The sequence below is a fragment of the Heptranchias perlo genome, chromosome 3 (genome assembly GCF_035084215.1).
Source record: "Heptranchias perlo isolate sHepPer1 chromosome 3, sHepPer1.hap1, whole genome shotgun sequence".
Lineage (NCBI taxonomy): Eukaryota > Metazoa > Chordata > Chondrichthyes > Hexanchiformes > Hexanchidae > Heptranchias > Heptranchias perlo.
The window spans coordinates 136,469,595-136,493,137 of NC_090327.1; the positions used below are offsets into that span (position 1 = coordinate 136,469,595).

The 23,543-nt window shown below is 43.9% G+C and overlaps 1 protein-coding gene across 3 annotated transcripts in view; it reads right to left on the reverse strand.

Moving 5' to 3' along the window:
- Positions 1-9,326: 9,326 nt before the first annotated feature.
- LOC137320254 (grainyhead-like protein 2 homolog) overlaps positions 9,327-23,543 on the reverse strand; it is a 132,638-nt gene continuing 118,421 nt past the window's right edge. For all 3 annotated transcript variants that reach the window (XM_067982033.1, XM_067982032.1, XM_067982031.1), the window contains 3 exons: positions 14,540-14,625; positions 13,234-13,298; positions 9,327-10,551 (listed from right to left, as the gene is read on the reverse strand). In XM_067982033.1, coding sequence (XP_067838134.1) covers positions 10,437-10,551; positions 13,234-13,298; positions 14,540-14,625 — 266 coding nt within the window. In that variant the 3' untranslated portion in view covers positions 9,327-10,436. The remainder of the gene's footprint in view (positions 10,552-13,233; positions 13,299-14,539; positions 14,626-23,543) is intronic.

Below are 23,543 nucleotides of genomic sequence, written 5' to 3' on the forward strand. Positions count from 1 at the left end.
AATAGTTTGAGAATTTTTTTAATACATTTACATTATGGATGGTGTTAGTGGCTAATATAAGATGCCACACTTGCTCAGATGCCCTGTGACTTTCATCTCTTTTAATTCCCCAGTTCTAAATCTTACTGCATTCATATGTGCCTGTCGGTCAAGGTGTTCATACAGTATTCTTTTTCCTTTATAACTAATCTTTTTATTTCCCTCCCCATAGTTTCTTCTTAACACACATCTTTCCCTGCTGATAGGGCTGGCTGGAGCTGAGCTCACTTGGAGTTGAGAGTGGCCAAGGATACCCACTGTGATTCTGTCTTTCTCCCCAATGTATCTTCCCATAGTAGAATAGTTGTGACTGGGAACTTATCACATGGTGAGTTACGGCCATACCAATTACAGCATTACCTGTATCTTACCACTCCCTGCTAAAGCTGAGAAAGGTTGCAGCTAATATCTTTGTTTTTAATTTACTTTATTGAACATTAACTTTTTGCACAAAATTTAATGGAATACCTGTTTTTTCTGTTCTCTTAACACACCGAGAAGGTTTACTGAACGCCCTTCCCTTTAAAAGAAGCAGTATGATGACGTTTACTGAAGGAATTCTAAAGTCTTTTTAAAACATCTTACAATGGTGAAGTTTTACTGAATCCTCTCTACTTTTAAGGAAATCCTACTGTGATAAATTTTACTGAACAGACACTAAAGCCAAAAGCACCCAAGCTGACGATACTAAAGCTTACGGACAGGGTCAAAGGATATGAAAGGTGGGGGTGGGGGGCGTTGAGTACGAATTCCACTCTTACCATTGCTCTTCAGTTGGTATAGCAAAGTAGGTCATTGTTGTTCATATAGATTCCAAAACTATACAGGCCTTAGAGAGGGTGCAGAAGAGATTTACTAGAATGGTACCAGGGATGAGAGACTTCAGTTATGTGGAGAGACTGGAGAAGCTGGGGTTGTTCTCCTGGGAACGGAGAAGGTTAAGAGGAGATTTGATAGAAGTGTTCAAAATCATGAACGGTTTTGACAGAGTAAATAAGGAGAAACTGTTTCCAGTGGCAGAAGGGTCGGTAACCAGAGGACACAGATTTAAGGTGATTGGCAAAAGAACCAGAGGCAACATGATGAAACATTTTTTTACACAGCGAGTTGTAATGATCTGGAAAGGGTGGTGGAAGCAGATTATAGTAACTTTCAAACGGGAATTAGATAAATACTTGAAGGGAAAAAGATTACAGGGCTATGGGGAAAGAGCAGGGGAATGGGACTAATTGGATAGCTCTTTCAAAGAGGTGGCACAGGCACGATGGGCCGAATGGCCTCCTGTTCTGTACCTACTATGATACTTATTAAGAGACGTAGATATGGAATGAAGAGTAATCAAACTTAATGACAGTGTTAATAACAGCCGCACCCCTTGAAAAACAGATCTGTGGCAACTGAAGTAGAAAAATTCCTAATGATCAATCATACACACATTTAAGGAGAAAGAAAGTAACCCCCCCCAACCTTAGCTTGCTCCAAAATCTGGCTTCTGTATTGGCCAAAATAAACTGGGCTGATTGTGCAGTTCAGTTCCAATTGAAAACCATTGATTGTTCAATACATTCTTGTACAGTACCTCACAGGAGCTGAAATTATTTCCGGTTTAATATTAATAAAATGTACACCATGTACCAAGAGGCAATCTGATGCTAAACATTTCAGCAGAATTGTTAACGTGCATCTGTAGGAGGAATGCACTATGTGCAGTTCACACTGACTGGCCCCTGATGTGGGTCATAACTTTAGCCCTTTGTTGTGTGCAGACAATTAATTCAGATTTTAGGAGAAACTGAGCGTACTGCAGAATTGGAGATATCCATATTTAGCTTTACAGGACAATAAGATTATTTTACTATGATTAGCATGTTTTTGTATTAATTTGATGTTTCCCCTTTTGTGTACAAACAAGCATATATGGTTTCCCATTCACATGTACATGGTACATTGCCATAGTATGTACGTAGCATGCGTATACCACATTATTCTGACTGTTACCTTGTGGATGTTGTAAGGAGAGCAGCTACAAAGCTCATGTGATACTAACTGCACCATGTTTAGCAGATGGGTACAAGTACGCTTTAATAATTCATGGGGCCAGGTATGTTTTAAGCTGTGATTATTGATTTTTTTTTTAATGCTTTTAATTAAATACGTGTTTTTTTTTGTGTATTTTGCAGTTAAACTTTCTATTTTTGATGTTGTCAAATGTGTTGAAAACAGAGATCCTCTTTACAAAAATAAGCATTTGTAAAAGAAAAAAAAATGTTCCATTTGATTAAAATGTTGGGGGAAAAAAAAGTTCTGTGGCACTCGGCGTGAATCTGTGTTGAACTGAGTATTGTGAATAAAGAAAGTGCAAGGTGATGGTTCCAGGTACTGAACATAAGCTCGATAATTCACTCAAAGGAATGAGGACTCAGCACCTCACTGGATACTGAATGGAACCTGATTTATCCAAGATATCCATATTCATCCATAAATCCAAAGAACAGTAGAGATCCCATGGACTGGGAGAGATATAAAGAAAAGCAAAGGGATACAAAGAGCGAGCCTCAAAAAGGGAATATGAAAAGAAACTTGCAAGGGAGATCAACTAAAGGTTTTTGCAAGTATAGTAAGAGAAAGAGGGTGACAAAGAGTATTGTGGGCCACCGAAAGACATACGCAGGTGCTATTATAATTGAAAATAAGGAGGTGGCAGACTCGCTAAATAATTACTTTGTAGAGGAAGAGGATAAAGTACCAGAAATATGAGGAAAACTAAAAATAAATCAATGGGAGGAACTAACTAGATTTAATATAAATAAAAAGACATAGGTGAAGAAATTATAGATGCTCCAGTCATGATCTTCCAAAACTCTCTTGATTCAGGAATTGTCCCCTTGGAATGGAAAATTACCAATGCTATGCCATTATTTAAGAAGGGTGAGAGCGATAAACTAGGAAACTATAGGCCTATTAGCCTAAAGTCTGTTGTGGGGAAGTTACTGGAATCTGTTATTAGGGACAGAGTGACTGAGCATTTGGACAAATATGAACTGACCAATGTCCTTGCAAGGAGGTTAACTACTGCTGTGGGAGAGGGTTTAAACTAATTTGGCAGGGAGAGGGGCATCCGAATAAAGCATTAGAGAGGAGATACAAGGTCCCCAAGAATTGGGAGAGACAAACAGCATGCAAATTAAATAATAGTTCAGAAATAGGAGGAATCAGATGGGGGAAGTATGAGGCAGACTAGGATGGGTTTGGAGTGCGTGTGCTTAAATGCACGGAGTATGGTAAATAAAATTGGTGAGCTGCGGGCACAGTTTCAAAAGGTGTTTGATAAATTACCACATAATAGACTTGTAATTTATCAAATACCTTTTGAAAGTCCATATATACACATCAACCATACTACCTTAATCAACCCTTTTTGTTACATTATCAAAGAACTCAATCAAGTTAGTCAAACACTATTTTCCTTTAACAAATCCGTGCTGTCAGCCCTTTATTAACTAATATTTTTCCAAGTGACAATTAATTTTGTCTCACGTTTGTCTGAGTTTCCCCACCACCGATGTTAGGCTGACTGGCCTGTAGTTAATGAGTTTAATAGACTTGTTAGCAAAATTGAAGCCCGTGGGATTAAAGGGGCAAGTGACAGCATGAATACGAAATTGGCTAAGAAACAGAAAGTAGTGGTGAACGGTTGTTTTTCAGAATGGAGGGAAGTATACAGTGGTGTCTTCCACGGGTCGGTATTAGGACCACTGCTCTTTTTGAAATATATTAATAACCTGGACTCGGGTATATATGGCATAATTTCAAAGTTTGTAGATGACATGAAATTCAGAAACGTAAGAGGATAGTACCAGACTTCAGAAGGACATAAACTAGTGAAATGGGAAGACACATGGCCGATGCAATTTAACGCAGAGACGTATGAAGCAGTTTTGATAAGAGTAAATAAGGAGAAACTGTTTCCAGTGGTAGAAAGGTCAGTAACCAGAGGACACAGATTTATGTGATGGGCAAAAGGACCAAAGTCGACATGGAGAAATTTTTTTAACGCAATGAGTTGTTATGATCTGGAATGCACTGCAGAAGATTCAATAATAACTTTCAAAAGAGAATTGGCTAAATACTTGAAGTGGAAAAATTTACAGGGCTATGGGGAAAGGGCAGGGGAATGGGACTAATTACATAGCTCTTTCAAAGAGCTGGCACAGGCACGAGGGGCTGAATGGCCTCCCTCTTTATCATTCTATGATTCTATATGATCAGAGAGCCAGCATGGCTTTGTAAAGGGTAAGTCATGTCGAACGAACCTAGGTGGTGTGATATCCACGTTTGCTGATAGCAAGTTAGGTGGCACGGTATATTGTGTCGATGGAAGAAGAAAGTTGCAACGGGACATTGATAGACTAAGTGAGTGGGCAAAACTGTTGCAGATGGAGTTGAATGTGGGGAAGTGTGAAGTCATCCACTTTGGACCCAAGAAAGATAGATCAAAGTACTTTCTAAATGGTGAGAAGCTAAGAGATTTAGGGGTTCAAGTACAGAAATCGCTAAAAGCTAGTGGACAGGTACAAAAAATAATTTAAAAGGCTAATGGAATGTTACTATAACCTGGTGTTGTAAGATTCCTTATATTTGTCCACCCCAGTCCATCACCGGCATCTCCACATCAAGCCTTTATCTCAAGGGGGCTGGAATACAAAGAGGTGGAAATAATGCTACTGTTATATAAAGCTCAGGTTAGACCCCCATTTATGTAAAGCTCTGGTTAGACCCCTGGGTTCAGTTCTGAGCACCACACCTCAGGCAGCAGATATTAGCCTTGGAGGGGGTGCAGCACAGATTGATCAGAATGATACCTGGGCTAGAAAAGTTAAATTATAAGGACAGATTCCATGGACTAGCTTGTATTCCTTTAAATATAGACGATTAAGGGGTGATCTAATAGAGATGATCAATGGATTTGATAGGGTAGATAGAGAGAAACTATTTCCTCTGGTGGGGGAGTCCAGAACAAGGGTGGGGGGGGGGGGGGGGGGGTGGCATAACCTTAAAATTAGAGCTAGGCTGTTCATAGGTGGTGTTAGAAAGCACTTCCGCACGCAAAGGGTAGTGGAAATCTGGAAAAGCTGTTGAGGCTAGGGGTCAATTGAAAATTTCAGAACAGAAATTGATAGATTTTTGTTAGGCAAGGGTGTTAGGGGTTATGGAACCAAGGTGGGTAGATGGAGTTAAGATACAGATCAGCCATGATCTAATTGAATGGCAGAACAGGCTCGAGGGGCTGAATGGCCTACTCCTGTTCCTATATTAATGTTGAAAGTGTATGTGTGGGGGGGATGAATGCTAAATTTTGGTTAAAAATGTGTACAATCAATATTTACAAGGGCTTAGAAAGCAGTAATGGAACTATGGAACATTGAAAATAGGCCAAAAGAAATATGGACTCCCCTCTTTAGACTTGTCCTTTATCTGTTCTTAATTTGTTAACAAACACAACCATCCATATGCATCACATAATCACTATACAGTGGTAAGCAAATTACCAGTGTGTTTCAAGGTGTGTGATTAGGTCCAGTCCTGCCACTGTGTGGTAAGACTCTGTCTTACTTTCCCCATTGCTCAGATTATATTAAATATCTGAAAGCCCTTACAACGAGCCATAAGTTATGGAAGTATGTAATCAAAATGTTCTACAGGCAGTTCGATTATATACTGCCATATATTACTCTTTTCCACCCCCATAATAACCTTTTACGTGTTCTGCCTTCCAGTTCGATCCAAGGATAACCCATTGAAAACAACAGCCCTGATTTCTGCACCAAAGTAACAGTAGACTATTACAGTTGTTTGGTTTATTCCAGAAGTAAGAAATACATCGGGTGTTTTTTATTTTAATCTGTAGTGAATAAAGGACATAAGATACACTTCTATTTAAAACAAACTGCATATGCTGTGAAATCCATTCTGCTTCAATCAAGCAGCTGACTGTAACTGTCTCAAAAATGTATGGTGTAATGTAGTGAATGGAATGGACATGTCTATTACAAAACATGGAATGGATTCATCACAATGTATGAGTATGTTTTGTATAACTGCACTGCTTATTATAAATCTTTCTACATGGGCATAATAGAACATGTTGAATGTTTGAATTCTAACAGATATTCCCCTTCAACCACACAAAATATTGTGCTCAATGAGCATTCCTTTAGCAACCACCATGATACCAATGAGAACCTAAGTCAGTGAAAATAGTCCCAGAGTCACAATCTTTGCAACAGCAGAAACAATTAAGTTAACTTGCTGCTTCAAGATGACAACACTACATTGCCTGTTCTCCATAATATGGGAAGTCTGCTTCATCTTGAGACATTTTCTGGATTCAAGTGAAGAAATCATAAAGGGGAAAATATATGCGAGAGTACCCACAGAGGGGAGAGATTTATAACCCTGGGATGAATCTGCCTCCCTCAAAAGAAAGGATGTTGAGGATATAGTGCGCAAAAGAGTTGATTATGAAATGTTAATAACAAAGCAAGGTATTGTCAGAAAATTGCTTATTTATCAAATCTGGGGAAGAATGGTATAGACGCGTGGGATGAAAGAGGAATGAGAGAGGCAGGAGGAAAATTAGAGTGGAATCTAACTAACCAGCAGGGTAGGAGAAAGCAAGTGGAAAAAAGTACAAGGAGAGGCTAAAGCCAATTCCACAAAGCAGAACACAAATAGAAGCAGAGAAGAGAAACTTGAGGGAAATCAGTAGGAATGGGCAGAAAAACTTTCAACTATATGAAATATGGCTGTTCACCTGGGAAACCCATGTGGACAAAGACACATCAAGAGAGACCAATGGTATTTGGAATAGTTATGCCAGGAAGATGCAGAGATCTGAAGGAAGAGTAGTTTGTAAAGAAAGCTGGAGGGGGGGAATCCTTAGGACCCCCAAATATTTGGGTTTCCACAAAAACAGGATGGGTTTGTTTTCTATTCCAAATTCTATTGCAGTGATATTTTTGATGCTTAGGGATTAAGTGGAAAAGAGAGATTTTAACAATGAGCAGTGCGTCTGGATCTGCTACTGAATATAACTCCACATTTTAGAATGTTTTTCTACATACAACTTTTTCAAAAATTGTAAACTTTGCTTCACATCCCCATAAAAAGTTAAGACTACAGCAACAATAAGCTACATTATTTACCTGCCCGCTCTTTTCACCATTCTTCCCTTTTCGTCTTCTGCTAGCTCTCTCTTCATCCATTGGCCAGTGTTCCACTCACCTCTCTAAGTATCACTGATGTTATCACGGCCAATCCGATTCTCATTTCTTACTCTCTTATCTTAAAGTTTTCATATTAACTTCCCATTCCATAATATCCAAAGTTACCTTCCCCACACATAATTTTCTCTCCAGGCCATCACACCTCCAAGTCTTCCTCTGAGTGGGGGGGGGGGGGTATTATTTTTAAGAAAAGATTATAGCAGGAACCACCCTCGTGGGGGAAACATTTGAGCCAGTTGATTTACAGGCATCATTCATACACAAACCATGATTGTGTACAGCTGTTCCAGTGTCTAAAAATATTTTTTGTTGGAGGTTGGGGGCAGAGATTCATATCATGGAGCTGATGCTGGTTTGTCTATACTATCTTAGAGAATAGTAGATACAACAGGGAAGTAATCTAATCTAATTTTTTTTTTTGACATATATCAGTGACTTGGACTTGGGTGTACAGGGCACAATTTTGAAATTTGCAGATGACATAAAACTTGGAAGTGTAGTAAACAATGAGGAGGATAGTGATAGACTTCAAGAGGACTTAGGCTGGTGGAATGGAGGACACATGGCAGATGAAATTTAAACACAGAGAAATGCAAAGTGATACATATTGGCAGGAAGAATGAGGAGAGGCAATATAAACCAAATGGTATAATTCTAAAGGGGTGCAGGAACAGAGAGACCTGGGGGTATATGTGCACAAATCTTTGAAGGCAGCAGGACAGGTTGAGAAAATGGTTAAAGAAAGCATTCAGGATCCTGGACTTTATAAATAGAAGCATAGAGTTCAAAAGCAAGGAAATTATGTTGAACCTTTATAAAACACTGGTTCGACCACAACTCGAGTATTGTGTCCATTTCTGGGCCCTGCACTTTAGGAAGGATGTGAAGGCCTTAGAGAGGGTGCAGAAAAGATTTACTAGAATGGATCCAGGGATGAGGGACCTCAGTTATGTGGATAGACTGGAGAAGCTGGGGTTGTTCTCCTTAGAGTGGAGAAGGCTGAGAGGAGATTGGATAGAAGTGTTCAAGATCATGAAGGGTTTAGATAAATTAAATAAAAGAGAAACTGTTTCCAGTGGCAGAAGGGTTGAGAATCAGAGATCGCAGCTTTAAGGTGATTGGCAAAAGAACCAAAGGCGACATGAGGAAAATCTTTAAGCAGCCAGTAGTTATGAACTGGAATGCACTGCCTGAGGGGGTGGTGGAAGCAGATTCAAAGAATTGGATAAATACTTGAAGGGAAAAGATTTGCAGGGCTATGGGGAAAGAGCAGGGGAATGGGGCTAACTGGATTGCTCTCACAAAGAGCCGGCATGGGCTCGATGGGCTGAATGGCCTCCTGTGCTGTAACCACCCTATGATTCTATGAAAGGGCACAATAAAACATCTAAACCAGAAGAGAGCAGAGGTGCTTTATAAATTAACTGGACACCTCACATTCACTTATAGTATTGGACTCATTCTAAGCTATCTTTTTAATAGCACATACAGTTTTGATTGAGGGGTGGGAGGAGCAATATTTAGTTAGCTATGAGACAGCAGCTAAAGAGCAGCATGGGAAAAACAGCATGGCGCGAGATGGGAGAAACAGAGAGCAGTGAGAAAGCAATGAGAAAGGAACGACATAGAGCAATGTGTAAGAAACACCAAAGAGAGATGGAGAAAGGGGGTAGGAGAGAGGGGAAAGTTGGGAGGAAGGGGAGAGGAAAAGGAGAAAGAGGGGAGGAGAGAGGGAAAGGGGGGAGGGAAGGGGAGAAGAGGGAGAGAAAGGAGGGGGGAGTGGGGAGGGGGAGGGGAGAGTGGGGAGGGGGAGGGGAGAGGAAAGATGAGAGAAGGAGGAAGGAGAGTGAAAATGAAAAATCAGCCAGTGTTTGAACTCCTGATCTTGCCCCTGTTGGAAATTGTGTGTGTGTGTCAGTCAAGGTGGGGTGGGGGGGGGCAGGACTGGCCTTAGGGCTTCAGCCCTTTCCCCTTGAATAAAAAGTATAACGGATGTCCATGTACATTCTGAAATTTATTTTGCTCTTTAAAAAAAAATTGTACAAAAAATAAAATACAACTGTCTTTTTAAAGTCTGAAAAGATCCCGACTCCCATTTCCAAAAATATTACCTTGTATACAGTTTCTCAATTCGTAAAAACATTCAAGTTTCCCAAGTCCTTTAAATACCCTGGATAGCAGTTTATACAGTCATTTTGTAAAATCTCATGATGCCTTTCAAACTTAATATATAGACAAAAAGGAAACAGGTTTTATATTAAAAAATAAAAAATACACACTGCAATGAAAACCCTCAACCCAAAGAAAGCATAATGGCAGTAAACATGCCTTATGTAATATTTAATATTGCACATTATAGACATTTTTTACAATTATATATGCTATTCTCTATTTCAGTTAGTGTCAAATTCTACTAATGATGTTGTTACTGGTCCTCAGTGCTACATAGAGAACCAAGGCAGACACACAGATAGCTCTGTATGGCCCGCTGGAGTGTTAGGTGTATGCCAATTTTACAGCATAAATCACATGATGTACAAGCTCTCACAATTACCTTAAAAGGCAATGAAACATGTCTTATTGCTCTCCGATTGAAGAAACAATTGGAATGACCTTTACTTTTTCATTTCACAACCTTGTCTTCTGAGGTATTGTTGGATGCATCCAATGTGGAAAAACTAGTATGTGATTGGAAAGGACTATTGAAACACAAAGCTGACTGCAATCAGCAGGGGGGGGGGGAAGAGAAGAGGATACCACCAGGCAGAGTTGTGTCGGACGTCCGTACCAATTTTCCAAATGAAAGCTAAAATATTGTCTTCCAAGTAACACCGCCATCTTGCTCATTCTGAAGTCTTTTGGACAATAATTTAGCACTATCAAAAGCAGTCAATATCGTTAATGCAGTCAATAATGTTATGAAGTAAAATGTAAAAAGTAACGTCAGTTCAGCTTCATTGATTTCTGAAGTATGTACAAAGATTGTCCACTTGACAGGAGCAAACTCCTTTTCATCAGTCATTAACAGTCAGGTTTGTGACTGCAAGATTGTCAACTTGTGATCCATCTCTCAGAGAAGGACGTTTTGTTGGAAGTGACTCCGAGTCCCTGTTAGATTTCAGTCAGTGTGATTTTGAAGCTCTCACCTAGGTTCTCAATGTTGAGAATGAAAGTGTCTTCGTTGGAGTAGTGTTCGATGATATTGTCATCCATGTTTACCAAAATTCTAGTTTAAAGAAAGAAAAAGGTTAATATCATTTTTTTTTTAAAATACCTCGTTCACTTCCGTTCCCAACTCATCCAATGTTCATTCTGTACACTGGGTAGAAGCATTTCTTCGAAGAATACCATCACTATTTGTGTTCAGTTTATTCACAGTGCTCTATATACTATCCAGCTCTTGAAACCCCTACACAAAATTTATTTTGTAAATTTAAGGGCACAAAAAGTATTCCTAGGTAATTCAGAACCATCAGATCAAATAAACCATCAGATGAACTTCTGGTGCACTAAACGTGCTGAGCTGGTTCAGTGTATCAGAGCACTTCCATCAGGACACAAACAGCACAATGACACATGAAAAAAACCTCAGCGCCAATTCTTAAACCCAATGTGATGTTGATAGGATCAACGAAGCCAATTTAAAAATAAATTGTGGCAGCAAGTGAAAGAACAATCCTTTATATGGTTTACATTGTCATTTGTGTTCTGTAGGCCCTTTGAAGGCTGATCCAGAATACCAAATCCCAATTTTCTGTGTGTCTTTTTGTGCCGGGAGAGGGTGAGTGGCCGTCATCTCCATGCACTCATATTTTACTACAGAAAGCCCACAGAGGAAATCTTCACCCTGGATTTCTAGTTGAAAAATGGTAGTTCCTTAAACCTGTAACTTATTCTGGACCAGCAAAGTGATAGGGTAATAGAATGTGTGCTGCTAGTTTAAAATCTTGATTTGATCATCACAGCCTCCTCGGGGTCGATTTTAGGATGGCTGAGCGGTGCGTTGGTGGGAGCGGGGGTGGCTCGTTAAAAAAAAAAATCGGGGAATCCCAGAGCGGGTCCACAGCCCAGCTCCAACCTGCCCACTTCCGGGTTGCGTTCGGGTGCGCACGCAGCTCCCGCATGTGGGACTCCCACTGGCAATTAAAGTTGGCGAGATGACAATTTAAATACTTACTTACCTAGTTGAGGTACTTGACAGACCTCATTAACAGGAGATTTTGTCAGGGGTGCAAATTTCATGGATCCTCAGCGTGTTTCCCGTGCTGTGGGAAACACTCCCTGTTGGAGCAGACGTGTTTCAGCCAGCAGCCAGTGGGAGATGCAAAGGATTTGACAGTTGGGGGGGGGGGGGGGGGGAGGGGGAAAACCTCATTTATTGCAGCAGGGCACTGTGTCACTTCAGACAAAGTTTTGGCTGCAACACCTTTGTCTTTCCACTCAAAATTATTAATTTATACCTAAACTCTGCTGTGCAAACACATTTACCTACTTTGTGGACCCCCTCAAACTCACACCGTCAGGATTGGGGGGGTGGGCATCATGGCTGCATTCATCACTTCATCCGAGGACGAGCAACATCACCAGCCTCGCCAGGCACGCTGTCCACCTCTGCCACATGGAGCTCCACAACACAGTGCTGCGCCACAGGCACTGTAGGGTGACCCAATGGGTGGCATCAAGTGTGGGTGTTCATGGAGAACCTCATGAAAGGGACTTATTGCACAAGCCAGTCAAGAATGGCCAAGATGTGGCAGTAGTGGTGACAATATAATATTTAATGTGAGTTGAACCAAAATCAAATATAAATTAAAAAACATGACAAACACCCTTGTGCATCCCCTTTGTGTTCACAAAACCTTTGCCTTACACTTCCTACTACTCATATGTGATGCATCCCCTGTGGCTGCAGCAAAGGTAGTGGCAGGTTGGGTGAGGGTGACCGTGAAAGAGATGCATCAGCGGGTATGAGACAGAGCCATGAGATTGTATGAGGATTGGGTTGAGTGGTAGTGGCGGGATGAGTACTGGCGAGGTGAGTAACTGCAGGTAAGTTGAGGATGAGGTTTGAGTGGGTGTGAGGAGTGATGTGATAGAGTAGTGTTGGCTGTGCAGAATGAGTTGTGGGGTGGGGGCGGTGATGTGGAAGATGGAGTGTAGGAGAATGAGTAAGTGTGCTCACTTTGGCTGACCTAGTTAGGTCATTGAAGCGCTTCCTGCACTGTATCCATGGCAGAGGCAGGCCACTTCCTCCTGTCAGTCGGGTAGAAGATCACTCTCCTCCTCCTCACCCCATCCAGTAAGACCTGGAGTGAGGCATCATTAAACCTGGGAGCAGCCTTTCCCCTGGGCTGCTCCATGCTATAATTTTGGCTGTTTGCTCCAGGAGCGATGGTAGTCATGATGTGGAGATGCCGGTGATGGACTGGGGTTGACAATTGTAAACAATTTTACAACACCAAGTTATAGTCCAGCAATTTTATTTTAAATTCACAAGCTTTCGGAGATTTTCTCCTTCCTCAGGCAAACATTTGCCTGAGGAAGGAGAAAATCTCCGAAAGCTTGTGAATTTAAAATAAAATTGCTGGACTATAACTTGGTGTTGTAAAATTGTTTACAATTGCTCCAGGAGCAGCATTGGAGGACTGCCCCTTTAAATAGGACTCCTCCAGCTGACAGCCTGTGATGCAGGTGCGCAGTCCGCCCACTGCATAGGGTTCCAATGGGAAACCCGAAAGCCAAGGTGAGTGGCTTCAATTTCCTCGCGATCGGGTGGGGAACCCACCGATTTTACTGGGCGGGTTACCCACACGCCCAGTCGACCCCCCCGCTGCCAACCCGCCTCCCTGGTAATATCGGGGCCCTCCATTTTACTCCAGTTTGGATTAAGAGCCTTCCTGTTCCTTACCCTTTTTTACTTTTCTTGTAAATCTTTCCAATCTTTTCTGCTGGAAATCCATACTTGTCAGATAACTGTCATCACAAAGAAAAAGGGAGGTAGAATTAGCATTCATTGTGGATCAGTTCTTTGGGTCGATCTGTTCAAGAGCTCAAAAGTCAAATATTCAGGAATTCTTTTGCTATGATGGCTTCCCCAAACTGAACTATTTTTTTTATATATATAAAAAAACATGGACAGCCAGTCTCCTGGGCCCAGAGTCAAGACTGAAAGATTCTAAAGTTTCAACAGATGAATATAATTAACATGCAAACCCATACCCAACCATTCCATTCTACAATGCTTAGTGTGTAAACATCCTCTATTTCCATGCCCTTCCTCTCACCCTTCAGCCATTTACCAATACAACAGAGGATGGGTGGACTATTTGCTCCAAGGCCTCTGCCAACACCCACTAGTTGCTTTCACTGGCCCCGATTTTAAAGTTTTGGGGGGGGGGGGGGGGGGGAGGAATGGGAACGGTGCACGCGAGCTTCAAAGCGGGTGGTGCACCCGAGAGTCCAGGGACGTGGAGACCCTGCCACCCTCAGCGGCAGAGTCTCATTTAAATAAAAGTTCCCGGAGTCCCGCCCGACACCCGGCCAGATTCACTACCCGGCTGGTGGGCGCGAGTAGGAATTTGGCAGCAGGAGGCCACAGCCCGTGGGAACGGTCCCCGGCAGTCAGTGGGAGGGGGGTCTGGAAGCGATCGGGGGTCGCAAGGTGGTCAGGGATTGGGGGGGGGGGGGGGGTTCCCACCACGATCTAGGGGAGGCTGAGGAAGTCCAAGGACTCCTTGTGGGGCCTGGTTGGGGTTGGGGGTGGGGGGCACTCCTGCTCCTCCTGGAACTCTGACCAGCTGTGTTCTGTTGTCAGGCTTCAGATAGTGCGGGACGCCCCCTAACCTTTTGTTAAGATCACTTTGCGGTGGCATCAGGCCACGACTTTTGAATTTAAAGTCGGCCCCCACTTGCCTGTAGTGCAAGCCCTGGACGACTTGAAAGTCGGCGAAGATGAAACGGAGCGGCTTCAGGCTGGCAAGTTGACCCGGCCTGATTTTAACCCCTCCCACACACCATTCTCGCCGGGCAAGGGGGAGTTAAAATCAAGGTCACACGCTCACCCCCGCCCTCTAATTTTGCCTGTGTCTCAGAGCAGAAGCAGCTGACATTAGTAACTCAAACCTGCATCTTAATGCTTGCTGCTCCAGCATGGCACCCTACGCTTTTGAAATCAGGGAGCTGCTCAGATTTTACGATAAAAGTAACGTACTTACTGCATCCATCAGCCCCTTCACCGTCGGAGACTTCAGCATCAAAGCATCAAACACCTCATCAGACTCTTTCCGTACATACAGCAGGACTAGAAATACAAACATTTCAAAGCTGAAAATACATTTATAAATTTAGCAGTGTCGCAGCGCAATAAACCGCCACAGAACTGCAGTAGAATTTTGATTTCATCATTATTTTGATTAATAACAGCTAATTTTATAAAACAATGCTCCCGGAGTGGAGCCTTGCCATCTGGAGCGCCTGTCAGGAATTCAAGAATGCGCTCGTCACCATTTTCTGCCCATTAAAATTAATGGCTGGAAAACAACAGGGCATAGATGTCCAAATTGCCAATATCTGCTTCTGGTGAGTGAGGCTCCGCAGCAAGGACTCAAATTTTGTAAAATTACCCCTTATTATCTTTTAATCACAGTTTAATCTCCAGATTCAGTCGGTATCTATCAAAGTACCTACTGACTGGTTGGGACAATGCACCATTTTGTAATGCAAAATTACTTTAAAGGTCATTCCTCTATCCTATTTTCCTTACATTCTTCAGTAGCAGCAGACCATACACAAGATTTAAAAAGTAAAAGGTTTAAATAATTGAACTAATGGGCCAGATTCTGCTGTCGAAAATAACAGCGAGGCTAATGGCGCCCGCCATTATTTATGCGTAAATGGTACAGCAACTTCAGGCGAGGGGCAGACGTGCGGTTAAACACAGATATCTGAAAGTTGCTGCCCGGGTTGCACCGCTCTGCCGTAAGCTTCACAAAAACATCTCACTGTCTGCCTCACCACTGAAATCGCTGTATTTGCACAGAAAATACGAACTAAACTCACCGCAGAAAGTTAAGCCTTGTCCATTTCAGTCTAAGTATCCTTTAAACAACATGATAAGTGATGTAATTACTGCCAGTCAACCTCTCTGGCACTGAAAATTAACTATTACAAGTGTGGAGTCCTGTTCCTTCAGGTTTTAATTGTTGATGGAGATTTTAAAAATGTAAAATTGAACATTTTTAAAAAACTTTTCCTTTCTGTCTCTTTTTTCCTCTCTCTTAATCCAATCTTTCTTTCCCTCTCTATTTCTCTTTCTATACCTGATTTGACATTGAATTCACCCACTCTAATTGACATTTCCTTCCCAGTTGCTTGCCATGTTCACTCAGGTCCCAGCTGCCCTGTTTACCTCACTGTGACGTTATCAACTCGCACTTTCAGCAACTTGCCACGCAAACAATATAAAAACCTAAACGTGCAAAGGGCACGTCTAACTAACGGCAGATGCTGTTAGATGCCCTGCTACAGCAAACTATGGCCCAATCTCTTCCCATTCAAAAAGAAGGAACATAAACCTCCAATGCTCTAGAGAGGGTAATCAATGACCATCCAACATTGTGCTTTTCATAACACTGAAGGTCTGTGCGACCCTGGGCACATAAGAGACAGGCTACACACTGAAGAGTGGTCCCTCGGTGTTAGTCAAATATGCAGTCTTCACCTCACCCATACTTTAGAATTTTGAACTTTTGTGTTTGCAAACAGATATAATCAAACTTCCAAATGACAAAATTATTTCTCTAATCAAAGTCTGACCCAATAAGATATGTTCTAATGAGAAATGTATCCTTTTATTTTGATGAGGTCACCTGCAGATAAAACAATGCAATGACGCATTGGGACCCAATTTACATTGGCGGTTCATGCTTAGGCATCCTGATTTTTTTCCCCTGAGTTTAGGGAACAACAATTACAAAAGAAAAATCGAGTGAAACCAGCTGCATGCTTTATCAAGTCAAAAATAAAACCCAGTATTTGGAATTGCAAAATTTCAGGCTTAATCAGCAACAGTTTGAAAGGAACCAATAAAGTATCTTTAAGTAATAAACTCTTCCAATGATCTTCACAAAGTAATATGGTAATATGCTAAAAGGAGCTGTCATCCATCATTAGCTGCTGCCTCCCCTATGGAACTTTGTTCAGGATCTGTATGTGAAGCAGTCGGTTGAAGGGGTGCTGTACAATGCTATCAACCAGTACTGAGGGAGGATGAAGTGCTCCTTGCACCAAACTGGCAAAGTGCTACATATACCACACCAGAACTGCAGTGTGCTTGGTGCTGACGTTACATCTTCATTAGCTTTAACCCTCATTTTAGTCTTCATCTAACCATTGAGCTTAATCTCAAAATCAGAAGATTTATTCATGCTGATGGCAGACCAAAACTGACCTGCCAAACACACATTCATGAAGGTGAAGAATGACTGCATTGAAATTGAAAATCCCCAAATCATTTTCTAATCGCACTGGCTGTAAAATCATAGAAAATTTACGACACAGGAGGCCGCCATTCGGCCCATCATGTCCGTGCCGGCCGAAAATGAGCCACCCAGCCGAATCCTATTTTCCAGCACTTGGTCCGTAGCTCTGTAGGTTACGACATTTCAAGTGCATATCCAGGTACTTTTTTTTTGAATGAGTTGAGGGTTTCTGCCTCTACTACCCTCTCAGGCAGTGAGTTCCACTACTGTCTGGGTTAAAACATTTCTCCTCAGCTCCCCTCTAATCCTTCTACCAATTACTTTAAATCTATGCCCCCTGGTTATTGACCCCTCCACTAAGGGAAATAGGCCCTTCCTATCCACTCTATCTAATCCTCCCATAATTTTATACACCTCAATTAAATCACCCCTCAGCCTCCTCTGTTCCTAGGAGAACCAACCCCAGCCTATCCAATCTTTCCTCATAGCTAAAATTCTCCAGTCCTGGCAACATCCTCATAAATCTCCTCTGCACCCTCTCTAGTGCAATTACATCCTTCCTGTAATGTGGTGACCAGAACTGTACGCAGTACTCAAGCTGTGGCCTAACTAATGTTTTTTTTTGCAGTTCCAGCATAACTTCCCTGCTCTTATATTCTATGCCTCGGCTAATAAAGGAAAGTATTCCATATTCCTTCTTAACCACCTTATCTGGTGCCTTCAGGGATCTGTGAACATGCACTCCAAGGTCCCTCACTTCCTCTACACCTCTCAGAATCCTCACATTTATTGTGTACTCCCTTGCCTTGTTTGCTCTCCCCAAATGCATTACCTCACACTTCTCCGGATTGAACTCCATTTGCCACTTTTCTGCCCACCTGACCAGTCCATTGATGGCTTTCCTCCTCACTATCTACCACATGGCCAATTTTTGTATCATCTGCAAACTTCTTAATCATGCCCCCTACATTACTGTCTAAATCATTAATATATCTCACAAAAAGCAAGGGACCTAGTACTGAGCCCTGCAGAACCCCATTGGAGACAGCCTTCCAATCACAAAAACACCCACCGAACATTACTCTTTGCTTCCTGCCACTGAGCCAATTTTGGATCCAACTTGCTACTCTCCCTTTAATCCCATGGGCTTTTACTTTTTTGACCAGTCTGCCATGTGGGACCTTGTCAAAAGCCTTGCTAAAATCCACATGGACTACATCAATTGCGCTACCCTCATCGACCTTCCTTATTACCGCCTCAAAAAATTCAATCAAGTTAGTCAGACACGACCTTCCCTTAACAAATCTGTGCTGACTGTCCTTGATTAACCCGTCCCTTTCTAAATGACGGTTTATCCTGTCCCTCAGAATTGATTCCAATAATTTGTCGTCCACCACTGAGTTTAGGCTGACTGGCCTGTAATTACTCTGTCTATCCCTCGCTCCCTTTTAAAACAATGGTACAATGTGGCTATATTCACTCCTGGCTATGGAATCATTTTAACTGTAAATTCCTGTTAACAGTTTTAAACCCAGTTTACCCATGTTCACTCTATGGATAGTCTCTCACTTCACCTTTTTTAAAAATCAAAATCCAATAATCAGATAATAAAGCTATTTCTAGACTATGTGCTCAAGTTTCTCCATTCCAGAGACTTGAGCACATAATCTAGGGCGACACTTCGGTAGAGTACTGAAAGAGTACTGCATCGTCTTTTGGATGAGACATCAAACTGAGATCCTATCTGCCCTCTCAGGTGAACGTAAAAGATCCCACAGGACTATTTGAAAGAGAGCAGGGGAGTACTCCCTGTATCCTGGCCAACATTCATCCCCCCAACCAATCGTACTAAAACAGGCTATCAGATCTCATTGCTGTTTGTGGGACCTTGTGTGCAAATTGACTGCCGCGTTTCCCTACATTACAACAGTGATTACATTTCAAAATAATTCATTGGCGTGTTGGGACTTCCTGAGGTTGTGAAAGGCACTACATAAATGCAAACTATTCTTTCTATTTTAAAAATGCTCCACCCCTTTTAAAAGTGAGTAGCCTTTATGATCCCTAATGGCTCAATAGGTGTACATAACCCAGTGCGGTTCTGAACCACCACATCTCAACTGCGGTGACAGTGGGAGTGATACTCCTTACCTCAGCACCCATGGCAGAGGTGAGGGGCGAAGGGAGCACCGACAGACTTCCACCCTCCTGATATCCAGTTACCTTTGCTGGAAAGTTATTATGGGCAGGATGGGCTTGGCGGTAATGTCCCCCACAGTCGAATAGCCTGTCAACATACGATCTCACATTGAACAACTGCCGCTGGAGCGAGGGACTGGAGTGCAGCTGGGCAACCATAGAACTGAATCTCAGCCCCTCAGGGCAACGCACAACAAAAAGTGCATATTCCAGATTAATTTAATCCAACTTTGTGGCGAAGTAGCTGTTGGCCTTCTGAAAATGTCAGACCAGTTGTGGAGAAAATTAAAAAGATAGTTCACAAGAGCTTCCTGACGTCTTAGTGAGTAAATGGATCATTAGGCGAGTTATATAGACAAAGAAAACTGGAGATGAAGAAATCCCTGGTCTGGGCTGAGTTAGTGGATCTCAGCCTGCATGACAATAGGGTACTACAGCTGGCCTAGATCAAAAGGAAATCTGTTAGAGGCGTTCAAAATTATACGGTAAAATGAGTAAAAACTATTTCAACTGGTCAGTAACAAGCAGATATAAACTCAGGATTATCACCAAAAAAAAAAGGGAGAGAGTAGGAGAATTTTTTTTTTTTTTTAAATACACAGAGGACATGGAATGTCCTATCAGAAACAGTGGTGGAAGCAAAATCCATAACCTTTAAAGCAGAAGTGGATAAATATTTGAAAAAGAAAAAAAAAATAACAAGGTATAAGGAAAGGGCAGAAGAATGGAGCTGTGGATAGTTCTTTGAGAGAGCTGGCATGGCACAATGGGCCAAATGGCCGCCTGGGCTGTAAATTCGACGATTCCAATCCTGCTGGCAGATTAACTCATAGAATCACAGAAAGGTTACAGCACGGAAGGAGGCCATTCGGCCCATCGAGTCCGCGCCGGCTCTACGCAAGAGCAATCCAGCTAGTCCCACTCCCCCGCCCTTTCCCCGTAGCCCTTTTGAAGGCCATGATTGAATCTGCCTCCACCACCCCCTCGGGCAGTGCATTCCAGATCCTAACCACTCGCTGTGTAAAAAAGTTTTTCCTCATGTCCCCTTTGGCTCTTTCGCATTACAGCAACTGATGGATCAGCTCTTTTCGCCAGCTCACAGCTCCCCACATACTCACCCGCTGGCTACACGAGTATTTTGTTGAAGTGTGAAATGGAATCTGTACAGGAGACTGAGAGATCCTTTGTAAAGCCCCTGTAAGTGGCCATCAATAGGAAATGAAAAGATAATTAAAGCGTGGCCATTTAACATTCTACCCAAGATCAGCACTTTTCTAAAAAAAAAAGAGAAGAGAAAATGCTGGAAGTACACAGCAGGCCTGCCAGCATCCACAAAGAGAAAAAGACAGGTTATCGGTGTTTCAGAGGTGTTCCCTTCTTCAGAACCGTGTTTTTCTGGCATTTTCTATTTTTATTTCCGATTTGCAGTTTCTTTTTTTTTAAATTATTTACACAGGTCTTTTCTGATCTGATAGAAAAACTATTTAGGCAGGGGATACCTTCCATTCATCTACTGGAGAGCGTTAATGTAGAATATTCGGTACACACTTCCCCTGTAGAAATAGTAAACCCACAATTCTCCCACACTGCTCAACCTCCTGACTCTGCAACGTGGGTCACTGGCCTCAGAAATGTGCGACATCACCTTTTTCTCTCTGCTCATCCCTCTTTAATTTACTGTCCAAATCTCTGTCCAGGAGTCAGGGTAAATTGATCAAGGCCTCTTGGGTTTGGCTGGGTCTGGGGGGGGGGGGGGTGGGGGGTATCAGCTGCCAGCCTTGGCTCAGTGCGAGCACTCTCATCTCTCGAGTCAGAAGGCTGTGGGTTCAAGTCCCACTCCGGAGACCTGAGCATATAATCTAAACTGACGCTCCAGTGCAGTACTGAGGGAGCACTGCACTGTCAGAGGTGCCGTCTTTTTGATGAAATGTTAAACCGAGGTCCCAACTTCCCCCTCGGGTGGACGCAAAAGATCCCATGACACTATTCGAAGAGAAGGGGAGTTTCTCCCTGGTGTCCTGGCCAATATTTATCCCTCAACCAACATCACTAAAACAGAGTATCTGGTCATTATCTCATTGCTGTTTGTGGGATCTTGCTGTGCGCAAATTGGCTGCCGCGTTTCCTACATTACAACAGTGACGACACTTAAAAGTACTTCATTAGCTGTGAAGTTTTTTGGGGCATCCTGAGGTCCAGAAAGGCACAATATAAACACAAGTCTCTTTTTTCTTTCTTGCATACAAGGTGGGGGCCCCCCCCGGACCTCGCGGAGCGCTCGGAGGGGGGCCCCCCCCGGACCTCGCGGAGCGCTCGGAGGGGGGCCCCCCCCGGACCTCGCGGAGCGCTCGGAGGGGGGGCCCCCCCGGACCTCGCGGAGCGCTCGGAGGGGGGGCCCCCCCGGACCTCGCGGAGCGCTCGGAGGGGGGGCCCCCCCGGACCTCGCGGAGCGCTCGGAGGGGGGGCCCCCCCGGACCTCGCGGAGCGCTCGGAGGGGGGGCCCCCCCGGACCTCGCGGAGCGCTCGGAGGGGGGGCCCCCCCGGACCTCGCGGAGCGCTCGGAGGGGGGGCCCCCCCGGACCTCGCGGAGCGCTCGGAGGGGGGGCCCCCCCGGACCTCGCGGAGCGCTCGGAGGGGGGGCCCCCCCGGACCTCGCGGAGCGCTCGGAGGGGGGGCCCCCCCGGACCTCGCGGAGCGCTCGGAGGGGGGGCCCCCCCGGACCTCGCGGAGCGCTCGGAGGGGGGGCCCCCGGACCGCGCGGAGCGCTCGGAGGGGGCACCGGACCGCGCGGAGCGCTCGGAGGGGGCACCGGACCGCGCGGAGCGCTCGGAGGGGGCACCGGACCGCGCGGAGCGCTCGGAGGGGGCTGTTAGTTTGTAGTGGTCTAGGTCTGTGTGGGAGGAGCAATGATCATGAGAGCTTCCAGGAAACGGTTCCAGGTTGCTTGGCACTTCCCGAGTTCCACGCAGAGTCCATATATCACCCTTTGTGACTAGCATAGGTCCCACCGACGTTTCAGCCAAATGGTTATTGTGGGGAGGATTGTGATCCTTGGAATGACAGGGTCCGTTGCCTTGCAGTAAACAGTTACAGTTCTGCTACCTTGCTTGTTGTGGGGAGTATCTGGTCCCTAGGGGACACGCCCAACAGACATAAGCTCAATAACAAAAGCACTATTTACTGCATCTCCTTGAAAATCTCAGGACCAACTGGCCACTCCCACAGTCCAGCACAATGAGGAACTTCCAGATGCCTGTGCTACGGGTGGGATTTAAATGTGGCATTAGAAGGGCATTGCAGACTAAGTCAGTTCCATTACAGGGGGCAGATTATTCCCTTCCAACAACTCGCAAACAAATTCCAACTCCCATTACCTATTTGATTATAACTTAACATCTCCCCCGGGGCTTGGCCAAGTTCCAAAAATCCAACATGAGTCGGCCCACCTAGAGCTGTATCTCAACGGCCCAACAAATCCTTGCAGCCACATTTGCTTCTAGTTCAAAAGACTTAGAGGCCCAGGAGCAAGTTCTGGGCCTGAGATAACAGAGAAGGAGCAAAGAGGAAGGAAGCAGAAATTTACTTCTGTCAATTGCAGCAGAACGTGTGAGTTCCAGTTCAAGATAATTCATCTAATATACTACACACCGGATTTGTTCCTACCCCCCAGAGAGAAGAATGCTGGAGAGTCTGTGACCAGAGGAGTACAATACCACACATGTTCCAGACAGTCTGTGACCAGGAGTACAATACCACACATGTTCCAGACAGTCTGTGACCAGGAGTACAATACCACACATGTTCCAGACAGTCTGTGACCAGGAGTACAATACCACACATGTTCCAGACAGTCTGTGACCAGGAGTACAATACCACACATGTTCCAGACAGTCTGTGACCAGGAGTACAATACCGCACATGTTCCAGACAGTCGGTGACCAGGAGTACAATACCGCACATGTTCCAGACAGTCTGTGACCAGGAGTACAATACCACACATGTTCCAGACAGTCTGTGACCAGAGGAGTACAATACCACACATGTTCCAGACAGTCTGTGACCAGGAGTACAATACCACACATGTTCCAGACAGTCTGTGACCAGGAGTACAATACCGCACATGTTCCAGACAGTCTGTGACCAGAGGAGTACAATGCCACACATGTTCCAGACAGTCTGTGACCAGGAGTACAATACCACACATGTTCCAGACAGTCTGTGACCAGGAGTACAATACCGCACATGTTCCAGACAGTCTGTGACCAGAGGAGTACAATGCCACACATGTTCCAGACAGTCTGTGACCAGGAGTACAATACCGCACATGTTCCAGACAGTCTGTGACCAGAGGAGTACAATACACATGTTCTGGTCCTGCTCCCTCCTTTGGCTGCTCTGAGCAAAGGCCAATGAGAGCACAACAGTCTACATAATCCCTGCAGATCTCTCCTATTTTGCGCCCCTATTTGCCTTCTCTCTTTTCCCATATCTGTCATTCTCATCCCCTCTCCTCTTCCCTTCATTCTCCTCTATTTCCCTT